This window comes from Symphalangus syndactylus, chromosome 6, assembly GCF_028878055.3.
Source record: "Symphalangus syndactylus isolate Jambi chromosome 6, NHGRI_mSymSyn1-v2.1_pri, whole genome shotgun sequence".
NCBI lineage: Eukaryota > Metazoa > Chordata > Mammalia > Primates > Hylobatidae > Symphalangus > Symphalangus syndactylus.
The window spans coordinates 42,911,194-42,931,594 of NC_072428.2; the positions used below are offsets into that span (position 1 = coordinate 42,911,194).

The following is a 20,401-nucleotide window of genomic DNA, read 5'->3' on the forward strand; positions in this document are numbered from 1 at the left end:
GGTTAGCTTTTATTTTCTAAGCAATGAGGAGCTCTTGGAGAGTTTTAAGCAGAAGAGAGCTCTGATCAGATATGTGTTAGAAAGATCATGTTGATAGGAATGTGGGCAGTGGAGTGAGGGAGGAAAAAGATGAACACAGGACGACAAATTAAGAGGCTGTCATAGAACAAAAGGATGAATCCTAAACACAGGAGTGGAGAGACGGAAAAGAACTGAGTTGACAAATTAGAAGATGAGCTCTTCAGGATGTGGTAACCAAAGGAATATGAGGGAAAAGACAAGGCCAGGACGACTCATGAAGCAGAAGCAACTGAGGGGCGTGGACCAAGCAGGCAGCACAGGGATAAAGACGCATGTGGCACTCGGGAGGGGACAGACAGGTTGAGGTGCCCTCGGGGCAGACCACTAAGAGTGTGGACTGGGAGGAGGTTCAGGCCGGATATGGAGATCCGGGTGTCTTCGAGACAGAGGTGAGTGGTGGATGAGCTCACCCAGGGAGGACGTCAAGGATGACGTGAAAGGGACCAAGCCAAACCAGAAGCTAAGGACAAAGAACAGAGAACCAGCAGAGCAGGCTGTGGAGGCTGGGATCTGAGCAGCTGGAGGAGAACCTGGAGGAGAACCAGGAGCCGACCCAGGAGAGGCACGCTCAGCAGAGCTGAAGAAAGCGAGGCCTGAGGTGGGAGTTCTCGCTGCAGGGAGCAGTCTCAGCTGGGCATTGGCAATGGCAGCCAAGCAAAATAATTAAAACAAGGTGCTGACAGCGCAGCTGACAATCTGTAGTCACCCCAAGAGGAATTGCATGGATTTTACCCCCAACAAGCTCACTGTCTCACTTCTTGGACAGGCCTTTCCCTCTCCACCCCGGTCTCACTGTCTTTTATTTCAGAGCATGATCATACCTGATGTCACATGCTACATCTCACACATGTAGACGTCTGCTTCACGACAGCAGAGACCTTATCCTGTTTCACCTCTATAACCATGATGCCAAAAGCAGTGCCTGAGAGGCTAAGCGCCTTGTACCAAGTCCCCTGGTGCATTCGAAGCAATAAAAAATTAGTGAGTACATAACATACTACATGCCAGATTCTGTGCTACGATGCTGGGGATACAGTAAAAAACAAGACAAAATAGGAGCCTGCCTTTGGAGCTCAAAGCTGGAGGTAATTGGAGAGAAATGCCAAGAGTTTAAACAAAAATGACATTATAATTGTCATAATGCTAGGACTGGAATCTGACTCTCATGCCTTCTAGCACTATTTTCTTTCCAAGCCCAAGGCTGCTGCCTTCAACTAAATTTTATCTGGGGAAACAGTTAAAGTAAGTGTTTGAGGTTTGGCCTAAGTCTCTTCCAGACTTCCCACACTTCTTCTGCCCTTTCAATAGACTCCTAAGAAGTGGAAACACCCACTACAGCCTCTGAATATTTAACCTGAGGGACTCGATCTATCTCTAGTCCTTCTACATTAGTAGGAGGAAAAATTCCAGACACAGGCAAGAGAAAGTAGGAAGCAGCATAAGCCAGGGATTATACAGACCCGGGTTAAATCCCTTGTAACCTTGCATAGTTACTCATCTATGACTTATTTCTGGCTGAAATAAGAATACTATTAATAATTCCCCCCACATAGGTCATTGCAAAGATAAAATGGGATGATACATAATAGCACTTAGCACTGGACTTAGTACATAATGAATGTTCAATAAATCATGGCTCTAAACCAGTTACACCTGTTGCTTTTGTTACCAGCTCTCTAACTGCTATATTCACACAAACCAAGTCAAAACCTACTTAGAATTCAAACCAAAGAAGGTACACTCAAAATACTCAGAGCACAAATTGATACGTAATTAAATCATGACTGGAGGAATTATCCTCAAGTCCCCATACTTGGATAGACTCTGTAGTAAGAAGGTTTATTTCAATTTTTGGTCCACTCTATTTTCTCCTCCAATTTATACAAATGCAACTACTTCCCCAACAGATCACATCTTGTCTCATGGCAAGAGTCCAAACATGGGCTGGATTCCGTGGTGCAAGTTGTGGCAGAGTTATGAACACCACACCTCAAAAGGGAGCATAAGAACACAATCACAAGCCCAAGGTACACACAAACTCCCAAACACAGCTTGGCTCCAAAGAAGGAAATGAGAACTGGTCACAGCATGCTTTGCCTGCCTCAAAGCTAAAGCAAAGGTTATTCTGACAAGCAAGTATCTAAATCTTACGTGTCTCCCTTCTTTTACTACCCAAACCTTCTATGAGTGGTCTATTTTTGTAACATCTCAATTCATTATCCTTCATTTATGTCCAACTCCATGTAACCTGGCTTCCTCTTCCCTTCTCCTCTTGTGACATTACATTTCTCAAGGCCATCTGCAAAGACCTTGTCACAAATTCAGCAGCCTCCCTTCAGGTCCCTTCTCCCTGGTCTTTGCTGCCCCATTTTCTTCCCTTCCTGGGACTCTCCTCCATGGCCTCTGGGTCTCTTCCATCTTCTTCCCATCCCACAGTTATGCATACTCCCCACAGCTCAGCCCACTGCTCATCTTGGGGAGACCGTGTTTAATCCTATGGCTTCCATTCTACATCTCTAGACTTAATCTTCTCAGGCCAGGCCTCAGCCCTGCATTTCCAATTCTCTGCTGGACATTTCTTATGGATGAACCACTGTTATCTTGAATTCAACATATCTAAAACCAGATGCATCAGCTACTCCTTTCCACCCCCAACATCTACATTTCTGTCCACAATACCACTGTAAACAAGCAAGCTTAAATTTTCATCCTCTTTGACTCCTGCCTCTAAAGTCTAGGAAGACTGAAAACGATATTGGTTCTCCCTTTGCATTATCTCCTCCATTGATCCTTTGCTTCCATTTTCACTACTGTTCACCGCAAGACCTCATGCCTGGATGACTGCTGCTGCCTTCCAAAAGGGGCCCATGCCTCTTGTCCAGCTATCAGATGAATGTTCCTAAAATGTAAACATCTCTTCTGCCACTTCACTTCTTTGCCCAAAATAACTTCAATGGCTTCCCACTGCCTTCAGGACAAAGTCTATGTGCCTTAGCCGGGCATTTAGGGTCTAGAAAAGGAGTTGGCAAACTACATCCCGCAGGCCAAATCCAGCCCACCACCTGCTTCTGTAAATAAAGTTTTACTGGAACACTGCCACACCCATTCATTTCCATATTATCTATGGCTGCTTGCATGTTACCACAGCAGAGTGGAGTAGCTGTGACAGAGACCACATGGCCTACGAAGCCAAAAATATTTAGCATCTGGTCCTCTACAGAAAAAGTTTGCTGATGGACTAGAATCATCAGACGCCAGCAGATCCCACCACAGTTCTTGCCCATGACTCCTTTCGACGAAGATTTTGCTCCTATGGGACTGCTGCTAAGCCCACTTTTTTACACCTCACCTCTATGTTCTCAAGTCCCGAAAATCTTCTTTCACTCCTCCCTGGACTTTTTTCAATCTAGCTTGCCCTTCAAAACAGAGCCAAAGCTCCACCTCTCCAAAAGGCCAGCTGCATCCATCCCCCGCACCCCTTGGTTCCCCTCCTCTGGCCTCCCTCTCTGCATCTACCACAGAAACCTACAGTGAGATTTCACTTTTCCTATGTACCCCTTCAGCCTGTGCTACAGGCTTCTCCAGGTCCAGGGCTGGTAACCTCCACAGAGAACTTGCCAATGATAACTACCTTGCCTTTCATTCCAAATACCAATCCTCAATAGCATAATTTGGTAAGAAGGCATCAAACAAACTTACCAATGAAGGCCCAGGATTCCACATTGGAAAAGTTAAGCTTGGGTCCAAACGTATACACTCTAGCCAGCACCACCTAAAAGCCAATGAAATAAGTTTAGCTTTAAATTCATAGCACCCAATAAGTTTTGATTTACCATACTCCTGGGATGCCCATTTCTGCTTCTTTGCCTAGAAAATTCCTGCTTGTCCTTTAAATCCATTGGACAGTTTTTCCCTGTAAGCCTCCCCAGTGTTCCAGGCAGGCCAGCACCCCCTCCTCTCAGCACCCATGGAACTGTGGTGGCATGGCTATGGTAACACATGGCACATTGTGGCATAACTTCTTGTTTAGGAAGGAGAGGGGGTTTCTCTAGACTGTAGGCTTTTCAAGAGAAGAGACCTGTTAAATTCACCCCATCCCATACTCCCAACTGCCTAGAACACTACGGGCACTTAGATGGTCCTCAATAAATACTTGTAAAATGGATGGAAAAATAACCTACTCAATTCATTAACACATGCTTGGATATCTAAAATTCTCCTAGGCCAGAATTTTCACCATAAAAATGAATGCCTCTACCCCACTGCTTTTAATAGGCAACGGTTTAACAGGAAGGACTAATGAAATTAATCTAAATACACACCTTTGTAATGACACTCCCCTGGGCAGAAACCATCAGAGGCTCCCAGAATCTAAGAAGGCAGGCCCAACTCCACAGCCCAGGATGCTGGGCCTGCACCAACTGGCCCGGCTGCAGTCTCAGCTTGCATAGTTTCCCCTGATAGACCCTACCGTACAGACAAACAGGACTGACAGTTCCCAAACCCCTCTCAGCTGGACATCTTCCTCCACTCTTTTCCACATTACCTCCATCTACTGGGATGGCGCATCCATTTCAAACATCATATCCCAGACCAAGTTCATGATGGGGCCCCAAAACGTGCTTTGTTTTAATCTCTCTCTATTTTTAATTGTGAGAAAATACATGTCACATAAAATTTACAGTCTTAACCATTCTTAAGTGTACAGTTCAATGGTATTAAGTACATTCATATTGTTGTTCAACCATTACCGCCATCCATCTCCAGAACTCTTTTCATCTGCAAAAATGAAACTCTATACCCACTACATAATAACTCTCTCTTCCCTCCTCCCCACAACCCCTGGCACCCAATAAGTTTTTGTCAAATGAATGAATACACAAATGAATGAAGATATGAATGAATCTGACCCAATCCTCCCCACAAAAGCCAGAAGCACTGTTTCCTTCTGCTGGATTCCTACGGTACTATCTTCACATCTTTCTCAGATTTATTTCAATAAATCTTAAATGATCCCTTTTTGCAAAATTATATTCTCCTTCTGGGAAGGAACTATGACTTATTTGCAAAGTTAAGCTTAGGTCCAACAGCATATGCATTTGGCCTGTCTTGCATGTTGCTAGATCCATTGGTAAAGTCTCAGTCCTTACCTTGCAGCTTTGACACCAGTTAATCATGCCCTCTAGCTCTCCTGGTTTTCCGCCCACCTCACTGGCTGTTCCTTCTCTTTGCTTATTCTCCCTTATCTCGCCACCTCTTATGTCAGAGTGTTCAGTCCTTGTTTTCATCTCTTCTCTGTCACTCCCTTGGTGATCTCAACTAGTCTCCTGGATTCACACATATCACCTCCATGCTGATGATGCTTAGATTTCTCTCCAAGCCTGGACCCCTTCTCTGAACTCCTGACCAGTATATCCAACTGCTTGTGTCAAGTAAGAAGTAGATGGGAGCTTTGTGTAAGACACGGTGGGTGTCTCAAACTTAAACATGTCCAATGCAGACCACTGACGTGCTCCTCCCAGAGTTGTATCCGCCTCAGTTTAAGACAATGTTCTTCCAGCTGCCCGGACCAAAAATTTGGAGTCATTTTCATCTCCTTTCTCTCCCACTCCATATCTAATCCTCACTAAAACTGGTTCTTACCTTCAAAATGTATTCAGAATGCGACCATTTCTCACCACCTCCACTGTCCCCATCCTAGATTGCTGCGACAGCCTCCTAATTGGTGCCCTGCTTCCCTGCTGCTACTCTTAGAGTCACTCTACCTCCACCCATAGTCTATTCTGAACAGAGGAGGAAATCTGGTGCAACATGAATCAGATTGTGTCATTTCTTTCCTTAAATCCCTTAAAAGCCTTCCCAGCAAGGATGATGCCAAAAGGACGAATGTGCCTAAAGCAGACTCGTGGGCCTCGGGGCAGGCTGGGGGCAGGAGAGTCTCCAAGCCAGTGTCTCCCTCTCCCCCACCTATTTCTCCACTGGCAGTCCTGACTGTATCACCTATCATCTGATTTCTCAAAAAAGGAAGCTCTTTAAAGGGAGGGAAATGCAATCAATCAGCTTCCTTTTCCAGCTGGATACCACAAGAAGCCAACAACACTAACACTTCTGAAGAAGCAATAAGGTACATAGAGTCTGCAAACACTTAATAGCGTTTCCAAAGATAAGGCTAGCCCTCCAGAGACTCATTCTTTATGCCCTTGGTGGCAGTGGGGAATCCTCCGTAAGACCCCCTTCTCCCTGCCTCCATCTGGCCACCAAGTCTTGCCTGTCTAACATTTCTAGGACTCTATCCCTGTTCTCCACCTCACTGATGCTGCGGCTGGAGGTGAAGCGCAAATAAAGTAAGTCAGGATTCTAAGCTATCTTAGGCCTCATCAGTGGTCCTTGGAGCTACAGCAGTGGCCTCCAAACCCGCCTTGACACTTCTTGTCATTCACTTCCAATCACAACCCCATACAGTGTCCAGAATGATTTTAATAAAACCTAACTTTGATCAAGTCCCCTGCTTTAACCTCTAAACACTTTTTTATCTTCCCCAGATGCATTTTGTCTGCCTTCTCCTTTAAAAGACTCTGGTTGCCCCAACAGGGGTGGGCAGACGATCCAGCCTAGATGAGAACTCTCCACTCCCTTGCAACAGTGACGTGTCCAAAGGCGGGCACATCACCAACCTGGGCCCATCAGAGCCTTTCCCTTGAACTGATACCTAGGTGTAGAGAAAAGCTCTCCCCCTTCGCTGGGACTGTAAACTGAGGCTGCTGGCAACTGTGCCCCCTCAGGCAGGGCAGCCTGTCTGCAGTAGAGAGGTCTGATGCCAACACACAAACAACAGAAGGCAAGGAGCCAACTGGACCACTGGCAGCATCAACTCGCATTCCAGAACTTCTTCTTTTTGTGCACTCCTACAGCATCCTTCCCAGTCATGGAACCAGTAACTACCCACTTATGCCTCAGCTAGCTGGAGTCCCAACAGGCCCATCACGCTGTTTTCTGTATCTGTGCCTTTTCCCACGTTGTTTCCTCTGCCCAGAATGCACACTCCCTGGATTTTTACCCAGCAGCCAGACTTCCTCTGTGAAGCCTCCTCTGAGGGGAAACGCAGTTAGTTGAGCCTTCCAGATCTGCTCTACAATGCCTAGAATACACCCCTCTGCCACACTTAGACCCCTCCCTCTGTCTCTGTTACCTCAGAACCAGCTAGCTGCTCTAGCTAGAAACCTCAGACCAACCTGGTCTCCTTGCACTTCCTCACTGTCCTCATGGAACTTCCTGTCCTTCTTTCTGCTGCAGTTCTACTGTCACGGCCAGGACCTCAGGACCTCCTGCTTGGATACAGGCAGCAGCCACCTAGGCTCTCTCCACTCCCCCTCTTCCCATCCCCCTCCCACTGCTGTCAGGGCTGAGCCTCCACGGCCCTCCTGCACCTACAGAACGGAGCCCTTACATCTAAACTAGCCCCGACCTACATGCTCCAATTTCCCCCAACCATTTCCACTCCCAGCAGGATGGAGCAGGTGCACTTTCCCCGATTCTACCTGCTAAGAACAATGAAAACCCCCGGGCATTCTATGCTAGATGACTATAAGACGACTCCAAATGGCAGTCTGAAGAAGGCAGACCAGCTGGGACCTCAGGATCCAAGGAACAACACAGTGGTGAGCTTCCTGCATTTCCTTTTCTGCATAGAGCTCAGACTTGGAACTGAGGAGACCAGCAACTCAGAAATGCCAAGGAGCACAAAGAGAAAATGCCTCCAACAAATCTCCCTCTTTCAAGACAGAAAACTTGTAGATAATAACCATCGTATTTCAGCCAAACACCACACACACATACACACACACACACACACAAAACCCCACAGTCCTACTCACAACCATACCAGCAAAGTGCAAGTGGCATCTACAACAAACCCACAGCTGACCTTACACTTAATGGTGACAGGCTGATGCTTTCCCCAAGACTAGGAACAAGGCAAGGACGTGCACTCTCAGCACTCTTGTTCAACATAGGACTGGAAGTCCTGGCCACACAATCAGGCAACAAAGGGAAATAAAAAACATACAGATTGGAAAAGATGAAATAAAACAATCCCTATTTGCAAGTGATACGATTGTCTATGCAGAAAATCCTGGGGAATAAACAAAAAAAAATTTCTATGACTAATTAGTGAGTTTAGCAAACATGCAGGATACAACATAAAAACAAAAAAATCAATTGGATTTCTATATACTAGCAATGAACACATGAATACCAGAATTAAAAATACAACCCCATTTGCAATCAGTAAAGAAAAAGAAGAAATAACTATCATTTCTCTCAGCTAGCCATTCTATGGTTTAGCCACTTGAGGCCATCTGTGCCATGAGGGCAGGGATGATATATTGTTTTGCTCTCCAGTGAAATAAAATACCTAGCGGGGGCCCAGCATCTAGTAGGTGTGCACTATCTGTTTTCACAGCTCATGCCCTGCCATCTCTAAGATGAACTTTCTTCCCCATATGCTCCCAGTGAGATCATGGTCTATTAAAAAGTCCCATCTCCAGTTTCAGCCTTGGCAGGTCATGACTGCCAAGGAAGTACGTGGGAAACAGTTTCCGCTCCCACTCTCAAACACAGAGTCTTTCCCTTAAACTGATATCTAGATGTAGAGAAAGGCTCTCCCCCTTCGCTGGGATTGTAAACTGAGGCTGCTGGCGGCTGTGCCCCCTCAGGTAGGGGCAGCCCGTCTGCAGTAGAGAGGTCTGATGTCAACACACAAAGAACAGAAGGCAAAGAGCCAGCCGGACCGCTGGCAGCATCAACTCGCATTCCAGAACTTCTTCCTTTTGTGCACTTTTGTGGGTTGTTACCCTTCAGCCAGGGCATCACCAGTGTTTGCAGATGGCAGGCATTGGAAGTGGACTCCAGTAGGCATATCTCACCCCCCAAGAGGGCACACTCAGTCCCTGCCATGTCACTCTAAAGGGGTCCCAAGGTTTGACCCAAAGACCCCAAAGTGAGACAATTCCCAGTGCTACCTCACCTCTGCTGTGTGCCAGGAGGGACTCCAGGTGCCCTCCCTGTGTCTGAAAGCTTAGTCATGAATGGGAATTGCCCATCTGTGCCAAAAAAAAGTACCACAGAGTGAAACAGGTTATGGAGGACAGGTCAGGGCCCAGAGAACACTCAGATATCCTTTTCCAAAAAATTTCCCCTCTTGCTTCTGAGGGTAGGAAGTGAGACTAATACTCATTAGGCAAAGCCAAAACCTCAGAATAATCTTGACTCCTTTCCTTCTCTCATGCCCCACTACCAATCCCACAGCAAAAGTTGCTGGCCCACCTTTGGAATAGGTCTCAAATCTAACGGCTTCTCCCCACCTCTACCACCCTGGCTCAGGGCCAGCCCTTCTGGTCACAAAATGCCCACTTCTCCCCTGCATCCCCCTTGCTCCCTCAGTCCACTCTCAACACAGCAGCCAGAGTGAGCCCTGTGAGACGTGCCTCAGATTCTGTCGTTCCTCCTTCAAAACTCTATGTTCTGGCTCCGCTTGTCATTCCCAAGGCAACCAAATCCTTACAGTGACCCCAATGGCCTGGCCCCCACAACTCCATGCCCTCATCTGCTCCCACTCTCCTTCTCTCCTCCCCACTCCATTCCAGCAGCCTTTGTCTTGCTGCTCCTTTTGTGTAAAATGCTCTTCCTCCAGCTAAACACATAGCTCCTTCTTCACCTCACTCGCTGCAACACACCATGCCATGAGTTCACCAGAACCCACTTCCTTTTTTTAGGGGGCACATGGCCAGACTTCCTTTCCCAGCCTCCCTTGCAGTCAGGAGTGAACATGTGACTGAATTCTGGCCAGTGGGTGGGAGGGAGGTATGCTTCCTCCAGACTGGTCCATAAAGCCTTCCTCACAAACTACCCTCTCCTCTTCCTCACGCTCCAGCATTTGAATGCAAAGGAAACTAAGGCCCTTGAAGAAGGCAGAGACACAAGATAAAAGGAGTCTAGGTCCCTCAATGACTGCAAGGAAGGCTGCCTGCTAACCAGTAGCAGCCACTTTGGAATTTTTCTGCAGAGAAGTGCAGTTTTGTTGTGTTGCTACACTGAGATTGGGGGGTTTGTTTGTTAACCTCACAATTTGTTGTACTTTCAATGAGGCCTTCTTTGACCACTCTATTCAAAATCCTCCCACTTCCCAACTGACCTCCTTGCTTCATTTTTCTCCATAGTTCTCATTACCACATAGCATAATGTATATGTCATTTATTATATGATCTCTATCTCCCCAAGTTAGAATATAAGCTGAAGGTGGGAGTTTTGCCTTTTTTCCCTTTGGTGTACACCCTGGGTCCACAACAGTTCTCAGCCTGTTGCAGACAATCATTTGTTGCCAATGAATGAATGAATGGAGCACATGGACTCTAAGGTTAGAAAGGCCTGCTGAGGCCCAGCTCTGCCATCTACTAGCTATGTAACCTGGGGTAACTTACTCTATCCCTTTAAGGCTCATTTTCTTTATCTGTAAAATGGGGGAAGTAATAGTACCTACCTCAAAGAAATTGGGAATAATTAAGATCACGAACATAAATCCCTTAGCTTAGTGCCTGGTAACCACTCAGGCTCTGTACATGATGACTGCTATTGTTAAGCAGCTTGAGGCCAGAGGACAAGACTGGGTTTCAGGCTCAAGCACGGTCAGTGGCAGGGCAACATCTCAGAGAGGAAGAGGCTGAATGGATATTTACATGCACAAACTCTTCTGGAAGAAATCAAGACAAACACCAGGTAGTGAGATTCAAGAGCTGCCTAAAAATTCTCAGTAAATTGCCAACAATCAGAGGAACCTGCCAAGTGGGGGCAGGGGTGATGACAAGTGTGTGCGGAGTCTGCAGAAAAGTGCTGCTTGTGGAGCAAGCACCACCCAGATGACGAGAGATCACTTTGTGCCTTTTAAGAAACAATTTTCACAGCAAAGCTCAAGAAAAGAGAGAGGCCTCTTGCATCATGGGGACAAGGTAATAAGGCTATAAAAATGGAACTCAAATAAACCACACATAGAGCCCACATGGGCCCAATTTTCCAGGGAAAATAGCGATTGCACAGCATTTAGATGGGGGAAGTCACACTTGTGCCTCAGCATAGCAAACAGCTTTCAAAAATCATTAGGCTGCAGAAAAGTCACCGGGTTTGCCAAATTAGCAGTGCCAGCTCTCACCTGCCCCCTGTGTCACACTCACCTCTTTCTACAGATAAGAGGACAGGGACAGTGATACTCATCAACAGCTACGATCCCCCAGGAACACGCAGCACTCTGCAGCCAGGATAGGACACCACAGCAGCTCCAGCCTGGGTCACCCTGCTGCCGCTCTCCCGAGGCCCTCACAGCTTTCTCCTTGGCCCAGACCTATTCCTCAGGTCTCACCTCGTGGGATTGTCTGCAGCCCTGGGCCTCACTGACAAACTTCTCCTTAAAGCTCTGTCTTCCTGTGGCCCCTCACGGCTCTCATCAAACCCTCCTCCCATCCCCACCTCTCCAATCCCCCTCATCTCCATCTCTGGTCTCTTTTCCACCTCTGAATTCCTGAATGTTGATAATCCCAGCCTCTAAACATACGGCATCTGTCCATCTTTCTGGTTCTGGTGACTGTTCTTTCCCCGAATCAGAGGCAGGGCAGCTTCATGATCAGAAGCACAGAGCCTGGAGCCAGATGAACTTGGTCTGATCTTGGCTCCACAGCAGTGTGATCCTGGGCAATTAATTCCTTGCTATTTATCTTAGCTTCTTCATCTGTAAAATGGGGATAATAACAGTACCTCATTTGGTTCATTGCGTGGATTAAGTGAGTTACTACATATCAAACTCTTAGAACCATGCCTGGCACCTGATACTCTCCATAAAGTGCTACTATGACCATTACTACAGGCACGCAATTCTTCAGCCAAATCCCAAACATTGCCCCATGCCCTTCCATCTCCATCTCCTCTACTCAGGCCTTTTACCTTTGCTGAGAATGTCCAGCTTCCATTTCAGCCTGTCCTTCAAGGTGTTGACAAACGCAACTAGTTCCATAAAACCTTTCTTGATTCTCCTGCCCCTTAGCCCCACCCTGCCCAGCAGTGAGGTAGAACTCTCCCTTTCTCTAAAAGGATGGAGCTGACTTCTCTCAGGGCCCCCTTCTTAATCTCCCTTGAATAACCATTGGTTTTAACATTGCTTTATCCTTCCCACTCCCTGGTCATGAGGTTCTCAGAAACAGGGGTGCATTGAGTTCTTTCTCCCTAAAGTTTTAGTCCTTGCAACCTTATATAGTGTAAACATTTGCTAGTTTAAACTGAAATGCAAAGCTTACAGCCCGAGTCTACATAATAAGCCACCAGAGACTGAAACAATAAAAACAATAGACCGGGCGCCGTGGCTCATGCCTGTAATCCCAACACTTTGGGAGGCTGAGGCAGGTAGATCATGAGGTCAGGAGACTGAGATCATCCTGGCCAACACGGTGAAACCCCATCTCTACTGAAAATACAAAAATTAACTGAGTGTGGTGGCACGTGCCTATAATCCCAGCTACTCGGGAGGCTGAGGCAGAAGAATCGCTTGAACCAGGGAGTCAGAAGTTGCAGCGAGCCAAGATCGCGCCACTGCACTCCAGCCTGGTGACAGAACAAGACTCCATCTCAAAACAATAACAACAACAACAACAACAACAAATCAGCAAGTCAGAGGAAGCCTTCCCCATCAACCCAAAGCCAACACACACCTCAGGCTCAAAGCAGTACTGGGGACCAAGTCAGTGTTGTCTGTTTGTCAATTTCATTCTAGTTATTTCCTAATGACCAAAAAACCAAATTCTTTCAGTCTACAACCTGCTTCCACTACTAAATGGCATTTCCAGAGAGGCTCATTCGGAATTAAGGAGACGTGTTTTTTCTTGGAAATCTGATTTACTTTTTCTTGTTTTAGGGCATTTCTAAAAATATCCTTAAGAAGAGATCACTGTTTATTTTGTTATGTTTTCATCAAATGCAGGAATACAGATCTCTTTGATTTTCACAGGTAGATTGCTCCTTCCAAGGATTTATTGGCTCCCCTCCACACTCAGGAACAAACAAGTCACGAGTTACTTGTATACACACAGCCTTTCACTTACGACTAATTTCATGTTACTGTTTCTCTGCTTCCTCATTCATGAAAACCCCAACAAAGATGATTCCTAACATTTTAAGTAAATTTTTTATATATCCTTATGACATTCTTCTTGAAAAAAGAAATTCTGATTCTCTATTAAATCTTGAGCCATCACCATTAGCTAGACAAATGCCAACTAATGAAATGATTCCATAATACACAGAGATGGCTGAATGTAGCATTAGGTGAAAGAGCAAAAATTAGAAGCAATCTAAATGCTCCATAACAAGCTCATGGCTTACTGAAAACATTCCCTTGGTAGAATATTATACAGCCATTTTAGATGGCCATAGGGAAGACGAGGGGCCCATGGAAAAGGGCTGGGGCGTAATGTTAAGAGTAAAGAGGACATAGTGCAGGGGAAAGGCCAAGATCAGGGAAAGGCCAAGGTCAATTCAGGAATTCCATCCTCAAACAGCCATGAGGAATGGGAAGGGAACTTTCCCTATGTTTGCAGAACGAATCCATCTCTGGATGAGCGAACAACTTTCAGCCCCTCGGACACTCCATGTCAAGCTTGGTCCTCTCCACTGTGGCCACCAGGCTCCTACCTGAAGGCCCAGCTCTCCCCAAGTCTCTGAGGCTAATGCTGAGCAAAGGCAGGAGGGATTTGCTCACTTGCTGCTAACCTGGCAGGTAAAGAAAGTGAACCAAGAAACTGGGCACCTGAGCCAAGGCCTCCGACTTCTCAGCTCCTTGTCCTCTGTTGGTTCAGTTGAAACTCTGCCACCCCAAAGGTGCCTGAGAGCATGGGCTCTGCGTGCCACATGCAGGTCCCCAAGACAACTCTACCTCTGGAAGAGAAAATGACTCCAGAGCGTCTCTCCCAGTGCCCTCTTCCTCACCCCACCACAATCCCCAGTGTGGACCCCTCCTGCCAAATACAAGAGGCCAAAGTGATTGCCCTGGCATTACAGTCTTTCCCCCATGGCCCCAAACCACCTACCTAACCATGCCTCCCAAGGCACTCACCCATCCCCAGGTATGGCAGGGGCAGCTCTCCTATTCCTTCTGCCACTCCCAGAAGCTATGCTCCCTTCACCAACTCAGATCCCTTACAGGCCAGCTCAAGCCTTTTCTCCTGCACCCTCTCGCCCCAGCCACCTCCAAACACATGGGTATTACACTGCCTCCCTTGAATGACCCCAACCTCTCAAAGCCTGAGTAGCCAAAAAGCCAGACTCTTATATGTGAAACAATCAGGTCACCCAGATGCTGTCATCCAAGAGACTCCTCTCTCCAAAATTTGCTCTAAATATACCACTGGAGACTCTCATTTAAGTGGTTGCCAAGCTCTCCCTTGACATCCCTTGGGAGGGGGCACAAACATCAGATGGCAGTGATACTGGAGCCAGGCCCCCTTGTAAGGGTCCTGATGGATTAAAAAGCTCTTTCCACCTCCCACAGCCGCCAGCAGCAAGCACTTCCTAAGCTCCTACCACATGCCAGCTGGGGGCGCAGACCGCCTGAGATACAAATCTGAACAGGCCAGTCTTTGCCCCACAGGAATTCCAATTGGAACAGGAAAAAGTGTGAGATAAGCCCCACTACTGCAGTGTGATAAATGCCGAGCAGAGAGAGAAGGCAAAGTGAAGGGGAACACAGAGCACAGGTGGTGGTGACTTAATTCAGCCTGAGAAGGGACTGCAGAAAGGCTCAGAGAAAGCCACATTTGAGCCAGGGCCTGGACAGTTAACAGAGACAATGAAAATGCTGGCATCCATGTATTGGGTGCTTCCTGTGTGCTGAGCACCGTACCCAATACTTTACCTGTGTACATCCAAACTCATTCACTCATGCATCACTGAGCCCCTACTGCCAGGCACCAATCTGGCACTGGGGATACAGCAGTGAACAAAATTAACACTGGTGCCTGCCTGCATCAAGCTTATGTTCTGCTGAGAAAAAATAAAAATAAAAATAAACCAAATAAATAAGGAAAACGTATAATATATTAGATGGTGATAAGTGCTAGGAGAAAACATAAAGAGAAAGAGAAAAGGGGAACATCTGGGGGGCAGTGACCCAGATGGAACAATTTTAAATAGGGTGACATTTGAAAAAAGACCTGAAGAAAGTGAGCTAACTAGCCATACACACCTCTGGGGGAAGAACGGTCCAGGCTGAGGGAGCAGGCAGTAGGGACAGCTTAAACAGGAAGCATGCCTGGTGTGTTTGAAGAACAACACGGATTCCACTGTGGCTGGAGCAGAGCAAGAAAGGGGCAGGTAGGAGCGGCATGTACAGCTGCACAAGTTGTGCGATGCATAAGTTGGGGAGGAAGTGAGTGCCACTTACATGCACCACAACGAGCTGTGCAGAATCCAGCATGATCAATCATACACCATGGCCCTGGGGTGGGAGATGAAATCAGAAGTACCAGGAAGCTTTGAGGGCTATGCTAAGATTTGGCTTTTCCTCTGACTGGGACAGGAAGCTACTGTGGAGAGGATTCTGAGCAGAGGCCTGCCCTGATCTGACCCTCGGTCACAGGATCACTGTGTAAAGAATGCACAGTAGCAGGATGAAATTGGAAGCAGGAGACAGCTTTGGAGGCTACTGCAATCACCACACTCAACTATAGCCTTATCCTCATGGTCCCATGCAGTAGGTTCCATGAGCACTCTTTCACAGAATAAGAGATTGAGGCTCAAAAGAGATCTGGTCACTGGCCCAATGTCACTCAGCTAGGATAGAAAGCAGGGAGAAGAGAGCATTCCAGATGGAATGAACAGCATAGGCCATGGAGCAGGAGCTTGGCAGGGCCTAGCACACTTGGGAAAGGGCAGGCTTATAGTTTGGGACGCCCAGAGCCTCCTCTGGGGACACATGGCAAGGGCAATGGGCGAAGGCCTATCTGCAGCCTGCCCACCCTCACACCAATACCCACCAGCAGCCCTCAAGCTGGCACTGCTCCCTGGACCGGAGCGACTGCGTCCTAACCCATCTGCCTGCTGCACCCTTGTCCTCCTCACTGCTGGCCCACAGGCAGCCAGAAGAACCCTTAAAAACATAAATCAGGTATTATTTTCTTGCTCACAGCACTCCAGAGGCTTCCTATGATGCCAGGCACACAGTAGACTCTTAACTGATGCTGGACAAATGGGCGACTCCTTCACCCCTACAGCCTTCTCCAGGCTTGTCTTGTCTCAAAACCAAGGTAAGAATAACTTCTTCCTTTCCTCCTTAGCACAGGGAGGTGACTCCACGCTGAGGGGAGCAGCGGGGCTCCAGCCAGGTGTAGCTCATTCAGACCAAAGCCAGAGAGGGGAGCCATTCAAACGAACTAAGGGACCACTTACATATTAAACTTATTTTTTTAATAAAATTGCTTACTACAGCGCAAACTACTTTACCACGCTGTGGCTATGTAAGAGAAGGGCTGCAGAGACACCTGGGCTGTAAAGACTGCAGCAGGCACACTCCACATGGGAGCCCTGGCACCCTGAGGCCAAGCAGCACCCAAGTGCCAAGAACTCCTGACAACACTGTCACAGGCAGGAGGACGGTGCAGGAGCTGCCTGAGGCTGACAGAGCCACAAGCGCAAGATGGGACAGGAACAGCTTCCCCACTGAGTCTGACTATGAATTTAAGGGGCAGAGATGATGGCCATATTCTCCTTTACATGCTGATTACAGTGAGCCCCAAACTTACGTTGGAAACTGGGAAAACTATGAAACTAAGGCTGAAACAAAACTTCACAAATTTGAGCCAGAGAAGATTTGGAACAAAAAGTATACATTTCCCAAAGGGTCACTACCACTCCCAGGGTTTAAATCCAGGCCCTCTGAGGGCCACATTCACAAGGGAAATAAAGAAACATGTAGGTACACACATGCATGTATGTAGATATAGTTTTAAAGAAGGGTAATAACAACCAACAAAATGAGACAGTAATAAGCTCCCCTTTCCCAAGAAAACAGAATTTAGTAACAAAGAGTCTTCCTAGTGGGACTGGAAGGAGTATTCAACCACAGCATGAATGACTTTCTGGTTAAAATCGGTCTGTGGGTGGGAGAGGAGTGATGAAAGCTCTGAAAGCCAAGTGATTCCCCAGACCCCTTCAGGAGGCAAAGAACTTGCAGATTCCCATACTGCATTGGACAGGTATGAGACAAGCTTCAAAGGCTTTGTTCTTTGAAATGGAAGACGGGGGAAAGGGTTAGGAAAGCTCCATCACTGATGTTTGCAGGAGGAAGGGTGCTGAGTCTCCATGGAGTGAGGGTCCTGAGGGTTCCCAGAAGGACGGGACAAAAGACCAGGACAAACGGCCAAGCCTCTAGACCTGACAAAGAAGTACAAAGGCAGACTCAACAAGGATGCTCAGGGAAATGGCCTAAGTTTGCCTGACACCAAGCTCCTCTGGGTAGTCCACAGCCAAGCAGACAGTGCTGCAGAAAGGTCCTGTGAGCACTGGTAATCAAGAGTTTCAGAAAGGCTAATACCAAGGCAAAAATATTCTTATTGCATGCCAAGCCAGACTCTGAGCCACCAGGAAGGGGACTGGGGGTGGCTGGGTGAGAGGGAGGCAAGGAGGAGTTAATTAAAATTGTTCCTGAAAACACCAGCCCAATATCCTTGCTGGAGGGGCACTGAGATGCTGGTACCTCATTAAAAGTTGAAAAAATAGGAAAGAAAATATAAGCTTGCCTTCAGACAAAGCTGCAGCATGCATAAATCTGGACTCATGTATGCAAATTTGCTCCTCGTTCTTTAAAAAACATAGCTATTCACCTGGGGCAGTCCAGAGATGGGCAACTGGAGTGACCAAGAGAGCCAGTCCCTAGCTTACGCCCTCAACTTTTGCTATCTCCATCTGAAGGCCCCAGGCTGGTCCAGACTGGCTGAATGGGAGAAGCTCAGCCCTCCCAGGGGGTCTCCTCCACCTCCTCCCTTCCCACCAGAAAGCCCAGAGGACACAGAAGGAGCCAGACCTTGCAATCAGGGATATAGGTTCCTATCCCAACTCTGGCCCTCCCACTTCTCTACAAACAGGCACCTGTAACCTCCTCTGGGGCTGTTCTTACAACCTGTAATTATCTTCTTCATTGATTCCCCTGCTAATCGTCTCTCTCTCTCTCCCTCTACCACTAGAATGAAACTCCCATGACAGCCAAGGCCATATCAGCCTTGGTCATCAGCCAGCATCTAGAACAGAGGCTGCCACATTGAAGGTGCTCAACAGATGAATGCATGCCCTGGGAACTGTCTTCAAACACCAAGCAGCCATCTTCAAGAGCCACTGCTGAGCCTGCCCTGCCAGCTGTGGGCCAACTGCTGCTGGATGGATGGTCCAGTGCCTTGCCCCAGGGAAGCTCGGCCAGCTGAGCACCCCTAGCCCTTCCCTGCAGTCTTGACTGCTTCTCTTCACCTCATCCCAGGAGCACTGCTCAGGCCACTCACCTGAGCAATGATAAAGAGTAGGAGGAAGCTGCACAGGGACAAGGACAGCAATGTGCTCTCTTCAGTCTACAAGAACACTGGGGGAAGAAGCCACAGCTAAATCAACAACATTGTGAACATGAACAGAGAACACTGGAAATGGCAGGGGCCCGAGAGAGCCAAGGACAGGGTCATGCAATCCCAGGATAAGAAAATCTGGGGACCCTGAGGTACATATGAGTACAGGATAAAGAAAAAAATGGTGACACAGTGAACAGGGAACCCACAAAACTCATTTCCTTAAGTAACTGTAATAAAGGCTAGTCAGAGTCCAGGAGGAAAGTTACTCAGGACATCTTTCCTAACACATTATAAGACCTTGGCTTGTTTCTTGATTTCCAGAAGGAAAGCATCATCTTTATAACAAGTTCCTCAATGCCTCACTCAGAAAAGAATCTGGATAGGTCTGAGACAGTGTGACAGTTTATAGTCCAAGCCAGATTGTGAAAAATAAAAATTTGTGATTTGGCTTGAGAGTGTTAATTTGTGAGACTAATTTTTAACTTGTCTTTCATGATGATAAAAGTAATTCACACTCACTGTTGAAAAATAGGAAACCACAGAGGAAATGAGAATAAAAGTTGCCTCTAATTCCACGAGGTGAGAACCACTATTGATATTTCAGTGCATTTTCCTCCATCCATGCATGAGATTTTAAAAGAGTTTAGAGCACACTGTGAATATAATTTCAATTCCTGTTTTTTTCCAGTAAAGTCCATCTAAAAACACTCCGCAGAGTTCCAAGAAAGAAGTTCTTTCCTTAGCAAATAAATTAAATAACAAAATGAACAATACAAACCCTTCATGAAGTTAAAAGAAAAAGAAACAAAACTGATTATTCCACTGAGCCCCCATTTTCCTACCAAAAGGAAAAAAAAATCACTATTGCTAGGCCCAGAAGATAGAAACATTAAGCTCTTTTTTGTATCCTCTTATTTATGTTACATTTTCTATTAATACGTATTGCTTTGAACAAGTCACACATTTTTTCCAAATCAACAGAAGCATTTTATAACTGCATCTTATTATTTTGAAGCAAGAAATCAAGTTTTGGTGGCCTTGGGAAGGTTTCATCTTCTAACCTGCCCATGGACCAAATCATTTAAAAATGATTAGTTCACATTCATGGGCTATACCTCCAGTTCTGTTGCACTTGGTTACCTACACAGAGGAATGAGCAAATGGCCTTGCCAAGGACATACTATGTGTCATGTGCTACCCAGTAAGGAGCTGCAGGCATCTGCCCATGTGTTTGTTAGGTACCTGGTTTTACACATAGGCCCAAGGCCTTGGCCAGTGGAGAGCAGAACCTTTCTGCCTGGTAGAGAAGACTGTCCAGGATTAAGATCTACTTAGTATAATGCATTTTTCCCAACTCTTTTAATAGTTCACACTTCATTCAACGAATACACCCATGGCAGGCCCTGGGCTGGGCAGACACCGTGCATATCTCCATGGGGCTGCGGTCTACACAGTACATCCTCACCCTCTGGTCTCACACTAAGCCTGGGAGGCAGGAAAGGCCATTACTGTTATTGCCATTATCTAAATAATAAAGCAAATATTTACGGGAGTATTTTGCCCCAGGTTATGAAATAAAAGGGCTGGACTCAAACCTAGGTCTTCTGACTCCTAGTCTAAGTGCTCTTTCTACTGATTCAGTCACACTGGTGAATTTCCTTTTACTGACAACCTAATGT

At 46.8% G+C, this 20,401-nt stretch overlaps 1 protein-coding gene across 12 annotated transcripts in view; it reads right to left on the reverse strand.

The window, feature by feature from the left end:
* BMAL1 (basic helix-loop-helix ARNT like 1) overlaps window positions 1–20,401 on the reverse strand; it is a 110,021-nt gene that overhangs the window by 74,125 nt on the left and 15,495 nt on the right. For 6 of the 12 annotated variants that reach the window (XM_063641972.1, XM_055282372.2, XM_063641975.1 and 3 more), the window contains exon 2: window positions 3,781–3,853. Coding sequence is in view for 5 of the 12 variants with exons in the window: in XM_055282368.2 (XP_055138343.1) it covers window positions 3,781–3,853; window positions 4,404–4,436 (106 nt within the window). In the remaining 7 variants the exon portion in view is untranslated. Of the gene's footprint in view, window positions 1–3,780; window positions 3,854–4,403; window positions 4,900–20,401 lie in introns of those variants that run through there. The other 6 variants (XR_010121525.1, XM_055282368.2, XM_055282367.2 and 3 more) reach the window with 6 other exon arrangements.